The 13,194-nt window shown below is 36.1% G+C and overlaps 1 protein-coding gene across 9 annotated transcripts in view; it reads right to left on the bottom strand.

Moving 5' to 3' along the window:
* The window catches only part of LOC100013411 (phospholipid-transporting ATPase ABCA3-like), a 436,423-nt gene that overhangs the window by 311,682 nt on the left and 111,547 nt on the right, over window positions 1-13,194 (bottom strand). For 7 of the 9 annotated variants that reach the window (XM_056805572.1, XM_056805570.1, XM_056805568.1 and 4 more), the window contains one exon: window positions 8,857-9,116. The exons of 1 other annotated variant lie outside the window; for it this stretch is intronic. In XM_056805572.1, coding sequence (XP_056661550.1) covers window positions 8,857-9,116 — 260 coding nt within the window. Of the gene's footprint in view, window positions 1-8,856; window positions 9,117-11,054; window positions 11,165-13,194 lie in introns of those variants that run through there. One more of the 9 variants, XM_056805569.1, reaches the window with a different exon arrangement.

Below are 13,194 nucleotides of genomic sequence, written 5' to 3' on the forward strand. Positions count from 1 at the left end.
TAACGGAAACTTTTTATATGTAATTGAAGGGAAAATTAAATTTTAAAACAAATTTAGGGGGCAGCTGGGTAGCTCAGTGGATTGAGAACCAGGCCTAGAGACAGGAGGTCCTAGGTTCAAATCCGGCCTCAGCCACTTCCTAGCTGTGTGACCCTGGGCAAGTCACTTGACCCCCATTGCCTAGCCCTTACCACTCTTCTGCCTTGGAGCCAATACACAGTATTGACTCCAAGATGGAAGGTAAGGGTTAAAAAAAAATTAAAGACCTCTCTTAGCCAAAACAAAAGAACTAGGAAGTTTCTTCAAGAAGAAAATGATGCAATGAAAATTATTCCCAAATGTGTTTGGATTATTTTCTTTTCAGTTTGGTTATTCTTTGGGCAATTAGCTATGTGATCAAAACATACTAAATGCAGGTATCTATAAGGGCCATGAGAAGTAATCCAAGACAACATTTTCTCCTTGATTTCTTTGTAGAGTTTGACACTGTTCATCACTCTCTTCTCCTTGATACCCTCTTCTCTTTAGGTTTTCAGGTTACTTCTCTCTCCTGGTTCTCTTTTTATCTATCTGAACACTGTACCACTTCTCTGTCTCCCTTGCTGTGTCCATTTTTTTACTTTAATTTTTTAAAACTCCCTTTAGTAATGCTTTACTTTTGCCACTTACAGGTAAAAATAATTTTTGGAGTTAGTTTTCTAACATTTTGAGTTCCATATTCTCTCCCTCCCTTCCTCATCTCCCCCCACTCTGAGGCTGTAAGCATTTGCTATTGGTTATCATGTGCTATCATATAAAACATATTTCCATATTCATTACATTGTGGAACACACACACACACAAATGAAAAAAATAAAGTTGAGTAGTCTGAAAAGTAGAGCCAACATGGCAGAGTAGAGGCATAGAAGCCCTAACCTCTTCAAAAATTTCCTCTTTAAAATAATGCTTCAAAATGAATGCTGCTGTGGCAGAAACAACAAAGGTATGGGGTGAATCAATTTTTTCACTAAAGACAAGTTGGAAATTAGGCAAGAAAAATACTCCCTGGAGTGAGGAAGAGAGCATAGACTGCAGGGAGGCCTCAGTGAGAGTTCCTGCATAACCCAAGAGCAAGGCAACCTGCCCTTCTCCCATTACTCAAGGTTCTGAATCCAGGTCTAAGCCAACAGTAAGACACCAAGACTCTGCTTAGTAGCAAAGCACCCTCACACCCACTCCTTGAGGTTCCAAGTCCCAGCATAGATCCACAGAAAAACTATGATCCTAGCAGAAAGCAACACAGAGCATGCAGCATGCCAAGCCAGTGCAAGCCAAAATCAGGCCTTGGGGAAGACTAAGTCAGAGGTAGAAGACTGTTGCCAAATCTCTCATTCCACAAGGAGAAGGGGTCTGAAAACTGGTCATAAGGAGATTGTGGGTGACCCTTTCCTAGCATGGGTTACAGGACTCTATAGCATAAGCCATATGAAGTTCTAGGCTGCATTCCTGGGGAAAGGACAATGACTAACAGAAGTAGGGAATCTAGTGGCAATTCCTGAGTGGAAAGAGGTATTTGTGGCCAATTATAGAAGACAGCTCAGGTCAGGAGAACACTAAAAACATCTCTTCTTAGATCAGACCACCTTGGAAGAACCAAAATTTGAAGACACCCAAAACTGCCTCTGAGGCAAGAAAAATCTGAAGTTTAGGAGATTGCTCCCTTCACCTTCAGAATAGAGACTAACTTTAATATAAAATAAAATTAATAAAAAGCTGGGAAAATGAGCAAACATTAAAAAATACCTTAACAATACAAAATTATTATGGAGACAGGGAAGACTAAGACACAAACTCAAAAGAAGACATTGAGATCAAAGCAGCTACTAGCAAAAACTCAAAGAAAAATAGCAATTGTTCTCAGGTGCTGGAAGAGCTCAAAAAGGAATTTTATAATCAAGTAAACTAGACTATGGAAAAATGGGGGAAAGAAATTAAAAGAATGCAAGAAATAGTAAATAGAGTGATGAAAGAGGCACAACAAAATAGTGAAGTAACACCTTAAAATACAGAAGAGGTCAAATGGTAAAATAGGCATAAAAATCCAGTAAAGTAAAGAATTTTTGAAAAACTAAAATTGACCAAATGGAAAAATTATATAAAAATTCAAAGAAGAAAAGAAGTCTTTAAATTCCAGAATTGGGTGAAGATGGCACAATTTTTGGCTCAAAGACCTAAATCTCTCTGAAAATCCCCTCCAAATAATCTGAAAATAAAACTTTAAAATGAGTACTAGAGGGGAAGAACCAACAATTTCCTGTAGAAGATAACTTTGAAGGTAGGCAGAGGAGGTCTGTTTCATTGATGGAAGAGGAGAGTAAAGTACACAGCAACGCATGGTCCAATAGCAAAGATCCACCCCCACCCCCACCACTGCACAAGATCCTGAACCCATCTCCAGGCCAGGATTAAGGCTCTGCCTAAGCAAATAGCAGTGCACAAATTGAAGTTCTGAGACCCAGTGTGAACCCACAGTAAGGACTAAGACCTAGCACAAACCCCCTGTGAGAACTTAAGCATAAGACTGACTACATTGCACCTGGTCAGTTCAAGCCATCAGCAGGTCCTGAGGGAAACTGAATCATCAGTGGGAATCCAGACCTGTCAGTCTACAGGACATCATACCATTTTAGAAGCACTAAAACTTACAGACATCTGAGGGTAGCAGCAAGAAAATACTGAAGTATAAGAGAGAGCACCTTCTAACCTGGGCAAAGAACATACCTTTAAGATAAAAATAGAAGTCAAGAAAAAGGCTAGGGTAACTAGCAAACATAAAAAAGAAAGAAACACCAAATTATAAAAAAGGAACATTAAGGAAGACAAACTCAGAAAGGGACAATGAGATCAGAACAGGATCAGAAGGGGATAAAGCAGCTTCATTCAAAACGTGAAAGAAAAATGGAAATTGGCTCATGCTCTAGAAGAGCTCAGAAAGGATTTTAAAAATCAAATAATAGGGAAGAAGCTAGGTGGTTCAGTGGATTAAGAGTCAAGTTTAGAGACAAAAGGTCCTGAGTTCAAATTTGACCTCAGACACATCCTAGCTACATAATCTGGGGGAAGTCATTTAGCTCCTATTGCCTACCTCTTACTCTCTTCTGTCTTGAAAGCAATACACTGTATTGATTCTAAGATGGAAGGTAAGGGTTTAAAAAATCAAATAAGAGAGGCAGAGGAAAAATAAATTAAAGCAATTCAAGAAGAAAATAACATTTTAAAAAGAACTGACCAAATAATAAAAGAGGCACAAAGATAAATTGAAGAAATTTTTTCTTTAAAAGCAGAATTAGCCAAGTGAAAGAAGTGATACAAAAATTTAATGAAGAAAAGAATTTTCTAAAAAGCAGAATTGGCCAAATGCAAAGAAGATTCAAAGGCTCATGGAAGAAAATAATTCCTCAAAAATGAAAATCAGACAAGTGGAAACCAAAGACTATGAGACATCAAGAAACAATGAAATGAAATCAAAAGAATGAAAAATTGAAAATATGAAATATTCCATTAGAAAAATGACTGATCTGGAAAACAGATCGAGGAGAGATAATTTAAGAATTATTGAATTATCTAAAGGCCATGACCAAAACCAAAAAAAGCCTTGATATCAAATAACAAGTAATTATCAGAGAACATTGCCTTGATATACTTAAAAAACAGGATAGAGAAAAAAACAAGATAAATGAATTGGGCATGTGACTAAAAATATTAGAAAAAGAATAAATTTAAAATCCTCAAGTAAATATCAAATTTCAAATTCTGAAAATCAAAAGAGAAATTAATAAAATTGTAAAAAGGAAAATTATTGTAATAAACATGACTAGGAGTTAGATTTATGAAAAAACAAAATAGACAAACCATTGGTTAATTTGATTTTTAAAAGGAAAGAATAAAATCAAATTACTAGTATCAAAAATGACAAAAATATTGTGCTGATATCTAAACCAACAAAAGCAAAAACAGAGAAAGAAAACTATAAACTAATTTCTTTAATAAATATAGATAAAATATTTAGATAAAATAGTAACAAGGAGGCTAAAGCAATGCATCACAAGGATCATTTACTATAACCAATTGAGATTTACACCAGGGATGCAGGGCTGGATCAATATTGGGAAAACTATCAGCATAATTGACCATATTAATAACAAAACTAACAGAAATCACATGATTATCTCAATGTATAAAAAACCTTTTGATAAGAATACAATAGCCACTTTCCTTTGACTCCACAATATCACTACTGGGTCACTATGCCAAAGAGATCAAAGATAAGGAAAAAGGACCCATCTGTACCAAAATATTTTTAGCAGCTCTCTTTGTAGTGGCAAAGAATTGAGGGAGCAGAACCAGGAGAACAATGTATACAGTAACAGAAATATTATATAATGATTGTATGACTAAATCATTAGCAGCAAAGCAAGTACCACAAGAGACACATGATGAAAACTGCAATCCACAGCCAAAAGAACTGTTTGAGTCTATAGATCAAAGTATGTCATCTCCCACTTTATTTCCTTTATGAGTTCTTTTAATTGTATGTGTGGCATGTCTTCTATTATGCTATGAGCAATATAGAAATATGCATGAAAGCACTAGTATAATCTATATCAGATTATTTACCACCATGGGAAGTATAAAAAAGGAAAAGATTAAGAAAATATGAATTCTAAAATGTCATAAAGCAATTGTCAAAACTTTTTTCTATATATAACTGAAATAATTAACTAATTAGTTAATTCAATTAGAAAAAAGTTTAACAACCATTCCTATGAAAAACACTAGATTGCATAGGAATAAATGGAGCTTTCCTTAAAATGACAAGTAGTAACTATCTACAACCATCATCAAGCATTATCTGTAACAGGGGTAAACTAAATGCCTTTCCAATAAGACCAAGGGTAAAGAAAGGATATCTATCATCATGGCTATTGTTCAATATTGTATTAGAAATGCTAGCAATAGCAAGAAGAGAAGAAAAATAAATTGAAAGAATAAAATTAGCCAATGAGGCAACAAAACTATCACTTTCTGCTGATGATATAATGTTACACTTAGAGAATCCTAGAGAATCAACTAAAAAACTAACTGAAATTAACAACTTTAAGAAAGTTGCAGAATACAAAATAAACCCACATAAACCATCAGCATTTCTATATATTATCAAAGCTCAGAAGTAAGAAATAGAAAGAAAAGGTCCACTTAAATAACTCAAGACAATATAAATAAATAAATAATAAATAAATACCTAGGAATCTACTTGCTAGGCTATATGAATAAAATTACAAAACACTTTTCATACAAATAAAGTCAAATCTAAACAACTAGTTAAATGTTAATTACTCATGGATAGGTCAAGCTAATATAAAAATGACAATTTTACTTAAATTAAGTTACTTTTTTAGGATGTACCTATGGAGGGTTCTTAATATACCTTGGTGCTTTTTGGTAGTGACATCTGGGTGGAGGCTTCTTACAAGACATGCTGACAAATTAAAGTTTAATATAAGGTTTAGCTTGAGAGGAAAGACCTGTATTCAATTATGGGAAAGAAACTACTCAACCATAACCTATATCTAATTTCTAATGATTATCATCAGCTAATAATAAGTAACTACTCACTATCCTTGTGGAATTACATTAAACTTAATAATACTGATCAGATTAGACTAGAAATCATAGGGATAAAACTATAGACTGGTAATAATTGATACCTCACAGAGGATGAGACTCAAATCATTTCTCATAATTTCGATGCAAAATTTTTAAATAAAATGCTAGCAAGGCAATTGTAACAATACATCACAAGGATCATACATTATGACCAGGGAGGATTTGTACCAGAAATGCAGGGCTGGTTCAATATTAGAAAAACTATCAGCAGAATTGACCATATCAATAACAAAAACAACAAAAAATCATATATTATCTCAATATATGTGTAGCAGTCCAGCCCATAGGTATTATGGAGAGACAAGGATTGTGAGTGAGTCCATGGCCACCCTGCGCATGGCAATGAGCTCTATTCCCAGCATGGCTGAAGTTTAGGCGCGAAACCTTGCTTCCCTTTGTCTCACTCGCCCGAGGATAATAACCCTACCTTCACCTTGTCATAAGTTGCAATTATCCAATGGTAATACACCAGGTAACTCATCCATATGTATTGAGGTATCATGTAACTGATCAATATGTATTGAGCTCATTTGTATATCAAAGAGAATAAATGGGCGAGACACAGCCAGCCCGCCCACTGGGAGGACACCGACAGGTTTGCAAAGGAGCAACTTCTCCCCTTGCTCTCCCCTCTCTATCTTTCTCCCTGAGGCCTGGTCTTTAGGCCAGGCCTTCCTCTCTCTCCCTCTCTCTTTTAATGCTAATACCTAGCATTATCTACCTCCTTTAGTTTCTGATCTTCTTTCCTTCTGAGCTAGCATTATTCTCTGACCAGTGCAGTGTTAAATTGAGATCATTGGATGGGAATAGCCTGAATTAGTAACCACCAGTGGTCGGAGCAGGCTGTGGCTCCTGAAAATCAATAATTGATTACTGACTCGATTATTTAAATCTCTAAAACCGGTTCGTTCACGCCCTTTCGCGGAATCCAAGACTTCTATCCTGTTTCTATCTTCTCTCCTTGCAACCTCTTGAGGGCCGGGAGGTTGTAATATGCAGGAAAATCTTCTCACAAAATACATTTTTATATCTTGTAATTTCCTCTAACTCTTGTTTGATCACAAATTCTTCCTTTATCCATAGATTTGACAGGTTATCATATATCCATTTGAACTTATCTTGTCACAGAGTGTGAGATATTGGGCTATTCCTAGCTAATTACTATTTAAAAAAACAATATGATCATGATGGAATACTACTGTGCCATAAGAAGTGATGAATAGGATAAATTTTTTTAAAACTTGAAAATAACTACACAGTTATAATAATAATATATAATAATGAACAGTGAAATTAGTAGAACCGAGAGAACATTATACACAGATACAAGATTAATATTGGAAGAACAAATTGTGAATGTTACCTCCAGAGAATAAACAGAAAAGTGAAACCATGAAAAACTTAATTTGTATGAGCATGATGGTCTCCAAGACAATATCTTCTGTGATGCAGGGAGGATTGGGAGGGAATGGAATACTTGTGGATGGAATTTATTAGGTAGTGTGAATCTTAAAAACTACTCAGACTATACTTTAGAAGATTTTATTTAGCTATTCCCTTATTGTAACAATGGAGATACTTGGTCTAACAAGAATCAGGAATGTATTGGGGACTTTTTACATTACTCCACCCATACTTAGACATACTTTAGAGGAAGATAAAAGTTGTAAACTCCTGATTGAACAATGAAGGTACTTAATTCATACCTTATAGTGAAGCTAGAACCTTAAACTAAGTCTATTTTTAGATCTAATACAAAAAGGTGTTAAAGTACCTGTAAAGGTTAAATTAATCACAAAAAGGTCAAGTAACTTACAAAAGGCAAGCTTAATAAAGAGGTGTGAAGTACTCAGAAGATATAATCTAACCAGAGAAGGTGAGAACCAAAAAAGGTGAGAACTAGGAATGGGCAGTCCTGGAAAAAAGCATCTACTGTGATTGGTAAACAAGAAAATTTAGGGGAGGTGACATAAGAGAAAATTCTCTTTAAAATTAGGGAGTTTGGAGTTAGATTCTGAACTCAGTTCAGGAAACTGAGTTCAGTGGAGGACTGGAACCCAGCTTGGATATGGTCTCATGGTGAGTAATAAGACTGAATCGTCTTTCCCTTAAGCTCAGGGAGGCCACTTTGGCCAAGGCCTTTTAACTACTGCCTGGCTCAGCCTGAGCCAGCGCAGTTTAGATTAATTCTCTCTCTCTCTCTCTCTCTCTCTCTCTCTCTCTCTCTCTCTCTCTCTCTCTCTCTCTCTCTTCTCTCTCCTCTCTCCCTCCTTCCCTTAATTCTTTCTCTCTTTATTAATTAAAATCTCCATAAATCCCCAGCTGACTTGGGTATTTTCATATTTTGGAATTTCCCATGGCAACCACTTATTTAGATTTTAAGTCAGAACACTAAAATTATCCTTACAGTAGCTATGAAGAAAAGTAAGCTAAACATATAAGAGATTTGTGATTTCAATTATGTATAATCTTTATTTTCTTTGTATACTGAAATACTTGTTTTATTTGGTTTTGTAAAAATAAAAGATCAATTCTAAAATATGTAAACTATATGAAAAACTAGATAAAGTTCTACCAATTTTCACATAAATATGGTTTTGATACTTAAACCAGGGAAAACAAAAATAAGAGCAACAATACTATAAACCAACTTCTCTAATGAATATTGATGCAAAAATGTAAATAAAACACTAGCAAGGAGTTTATAACAACATATTTACAGAGATCATACAGTGAGATTTCTACCAGGAATGTAGGGCTGGTTCAATATCAACAAAACCGTAAGCATAATTGACCATATCAATAACAAAAACAACAAAAATCACATGATTATATTAATAGCTGCAGAAAAGGCTTTTGACAAAACACAATATCCATTTCTATGTTTAAAAACACTAGAAAGTGTAGAAATGGAGCTTTCCTGAAAACAATAAGTAGTGTCTATCTTAAATCAAGAACATGCATTATCTGTAATGGAGATAAACTAGAAATGTTCAAAATGAATGCTAAAAATAAGCAAACAAATAAATGTATTAATGGACTAGAGAATATAAATGGATTCAAATTCTTGTGGTTCAGATGCTTTAGTATGATGGCCAGTAATCTAAGCACAATCACTGATAGATACCATGGTGTTTAATAGATGATTACCTTCAGCTTTTTTTCTTTTTCCTGAACAACAGAACGGATGATGAAGATGCAGGTACAAAGGAAGCTCAGCATGATCATCAGGGAAAGATTACCCTCTAAGACTGAAATGAATGGGTCCTGAACATAAGGTGGAAATGGGAACCTCTTCAAAATAACGTTGATTTTCTTAAACTGCTCAATCATAGAGACATTCATGGAGGAATATATGATTTCTCTGTTGATAGCATGTTGTATGGTCAGAAATCCTTCTCGAAAATATCCTAAATGAGAAAGCAAAGGATACTAAGTAAAATGAGTTGAGAAACAATACAGGTGAACATCATTTGATGAATTAGGGAAATCAGATGAGTTATGGCATGAAGGACATTCCCATGGCTCTCAGTCTGAGGGGTGCCAGGAAGCTAAGGAAGTAGCCAGTATGATAGCTTCTCTTAAATAAGCATCCCTGGAACCATGCTCACTTCAAGGCCTTCTGAAATTTCATGTTCCCTGAGGATATAGTCTGTAAGCACACAGATACCAACATCAGTGAGAACAAGCAATGTCAACCTCCTTTGATGTTAAAAGAATCTACATGAATTTAATTTAATTGAGATGAAATAATAAATGGAAGCTCAATCTTAAGATATCATGGAAAAGATAAATGCTATTGTTTCTAAGTATTGAGACAAGAACTTAACTATTCTTATTACTAAGCTTTCCTGTTAAGTTGCCTATTCAGAAAGGACTAGTAACTCTGGCCTGAGGGCTTGCTGAGTCCTTTTCAGGGCTACTTTTCTCCTTTGGTGTCTACCTGCCACCCAGCTCTCACCTGTGGCTACAAGAATCTGTAGCATGTGCAGTGGCCACACCCTGGTAAAACCATCTCAGCAGATGGGCTAGCCCAGGTTGATGGTAACTGACAGACCTCAAATCTGTCAACCATTTAGGAGGATGTCTATTCCAAGCATGTGAAGACTTTTCTGGTAGAATGGGCTGATGAGAACAATTTGTGTTGTAAAGCACTTAGAGATTGGTTAGACATCAAAGAAGTCAATGTCATCCACTGCATCCTGAGCCATCACTAGTCATCTTGACTTGTGGCTTGCCATTGGACTTCAATGAAGAAAGAATGAGGCTAACAACTTTGCAAAACTCTTCCTCACTTAAATACAGTTTATACATAAGTCAAAAGACATTGCTTATATCACTTTATCAGTTTACTATTTGCTGTCTCATTATTTCATCCAAAATGGTCATACAAGCTATTTGTGCCCAACCTGTGATAGAGCCTTCTGAGCTTATATTGGTCTGATAATAGTCAGACACACTGTACAATGACTGACAGAGTAATGTCATTTTGGTTCTCTTGGAGTACAAAAGACAACCAACCAATCAACAAGCCATCCTATTAAATCCATCTATTTCTCTATGTAACCAGAGTCCTAAAGCCCATCAATATGAAACTCATATTAGTGGAGACTGTACTTTTTCCTCTCCACAACTACATAAGCGGAAGGGTATTGCTCTCCACCAAAGAGGAGATAGTTTCATTCCAAAGGAATTTGTGATTTGGGTTACATTCATCTTTGTGATTAATTGTTTTAAATTTCTCATTCCAGAATCCTTAAGAAGCAAATACCATGAAAACATTTATATTCCCACAAAACAAAAAAGAAATTAAGAATACCAATACTTCACTCCCTGATCAGTGAAACTCCACTCCTGCAAGAAGGATATACCTGAGGTCTCTTTACTTCTTTGACATATAAGACTAGTTCTTATATGTCAGACAATAAAGCATTTAAAAATTGTCAGGGGCTACTTTCATGTAATATAATGGCAGTTATCTTTATGTGAGATGGAGATAAACCTATGGTATATGTGTATTTGAAAGGGACAGACTGTGGGACAGAAAATACACCCTCCTTTCCCCCAATATGTATTGTAACTAACAGCCACCACCCCCCAACACCTGCTGGAGCCATGGAACAGAGAATTATAGCAGCACCTGTTCCACACAACAGAACACTGAAACTCTTTGTTCCTTAACCTGACAGGTCTAAGATAAACAAGTAGTCTGACCATACTATGCCTGAACTCCTAAAATCTGCCTGCAACCAATGAGATTAATCCAAGTTGCCTTGCTCCCTATACTGCCTTCCTTCCCCAAACCTATAAGACCCTATATCTCCCCCACTCAGATGGGACTGCCTCACCAATTCTCTCAGTATTGAGTCTCCTCTTGTTGCTTCTTTCCCCCATTCTCCTCTCCTCAGGTCTCTGCAGTATGAAAGGAAATTCTTGGTTCTCTGTCTATTCTGAATTTACACAGGTGAAAAGAGAATCCTTTATTCTCTTTGCCTAGTTGGAGTTAATACTTTGGTTAACAATAACTTAAGTACCCCTATTTAATACCTCACTAGATTGTGAGGACAGGATTAATTCTCCTTTGTCTACTTTTTGATTGAATCAACACAAGCTTGAACTAGGTGGAGAAACTCACACACCACTTAGGGAATTCACATCCTACTGTGATGATTAAAATAGTGGAAGACATAAACTGTGGCAGATATAAGAGTGGTTGTTAAAATTGTGACAGCAGAAAATATGGTTTCAAGACAATGTCTTGTTTTAAATCAAATAACATAAAGTGGTCACCAGGGAAAAATTCCCAATTATTAAATATACCCAAGTCAGCTGGGTTTTATAGAGATTTTACTTAATTCAAATGAGGAATTAAAGAAAGGGAGAGAGAGAAAAAAAGGAAATAATGAGAAAAGGATAGGCCAGCCCAGGCCAGCCCTGGCCAACCCAGGCCCAAGCCCTAAGAGAAAGATCAGTCAGTCCTTTATCCACTCACCACAAGATTTGTCCAAGCAAAGATTCTAGTGTTCAGAGAGACACCAGTTCACCTTTGGCCAGCTGCCATCTCCAGAGAGAGTTCCTCTGAGAGACTCCCCTTGAGACTGTCAGAGTCTCCTCAGAGAGAATTCCAGCCAGAGTCCTTGTTCTCAGTTTCTCATCTCCTTTTAAAGGGAATTTTCTCCTATGTCACCTCCCCTAAATTCTTACATCTACCAATCACAGTAGACGTTTTCCAAAGGACAGACCATTCTTAATTCACACCTAAAAGGCTTGAACTTTTGATTAAGTTCACACCTGAAAAACCTCTGAGTAAGTTTCTCACCTCTTTGCTCCTTGTAAATTCACAAGTTGCCTGACCTTTATAGGTACTTAGCACCCTTTTGTATTAGATCTAAAAATAGGCACAGCTTAAGAACTTTTGCCTTACTATAAGTATGGGTTTAAGTATTTTTCATTGTTCAGCAAGGAGTTTCTTCCCCTAAAGCAGGCTTAAGTAGGGGTGGAGTAGAGGTCTCACATTCCTGATCTAAGTTCCTTCATTGTTTAAAATGGGGAATTGTCTTAACCAAACCTTATGAAGTAGGGTCTAAGAATTTTTAAGGTTTACACTACTTAGTGCTAAGTGAGAAGCCAGTAAGATATTTGGAGAGCTACACCATTTTTTCTAACTCAAAGAGTCAGAAACTTTTGAATTCTTTTAAGAGTTAACACATTCAGAAACACATGGATCCAAAAACAATTCAGAAACATAGGAATCCTAAGAGGAGAGTTAACACCTTTAGAGGTGAGAAGTCAATCCCACAGACTGCCCCTGGGCAGTGCTAGACAATTTGGAAACTGTGACTAGCCCCTATGAAAAGGGGCAGGGACAAGAAACCACCATAAAAGCCACAAAATCCTTTAGCTGGGGGAATCTGGTGAAGTTTAGTCTCGTGGAGAGTGTCTCCTGGAGATAGTCTTTGAGGGAACTTCACTGAAGATTGCGGTGTGAATCCTGACTTCAACTTAGATTCTGACTCCTGGACAACTTCATAGGGTGAGTGAAAAGGGTTGACACCTTCCCTAGTTTCCTAAGAGACTAGCTTCCATCTTGGAGGAGGCCTCATAGTTACCCTCCTGGCTAAGGACTAGTATAGGTATTTTCTCTGACCTTTCTCAAAGTTCTCTACTTTATTGTTTCCCCTATAATTTGGTAAATAAACTTCTGAGTTGAGATATAACAATTTTGGTGACCAGGTTGTTTTATATAATTTAAGTCCAACCACTAAATAACAGGCACATAGCAGGCACTAATAAATACTTTCTGATTAAACATCTAACTGACCATATCTGATCTTTAATCCAATAATCCATATCCAATCAAAAATATATGATTCATTCTCAGAATGAAGCCCATAGTGACCTACCCTACAAATCTTAACTTAATTATATATGAAAAAAATATAGAAATTTTCAATAACAAGCATTTGGGACATTTTTAGAAAGAAAACT

Source organism: Monodelphis domestica, chromosome 7 (genome assembly GCF_027887165.1).
Source record: "Monodelphis domestica isolate mMonDom1 chromosome 7, mMonDom1.pri, whole genome shotgun sequence".
NCBI lineage: Eukaryota > Metazoa > Chordata > Mammalia > Didelphimorphia > Didelphidae > Monodelphis > Monodelphis domestica.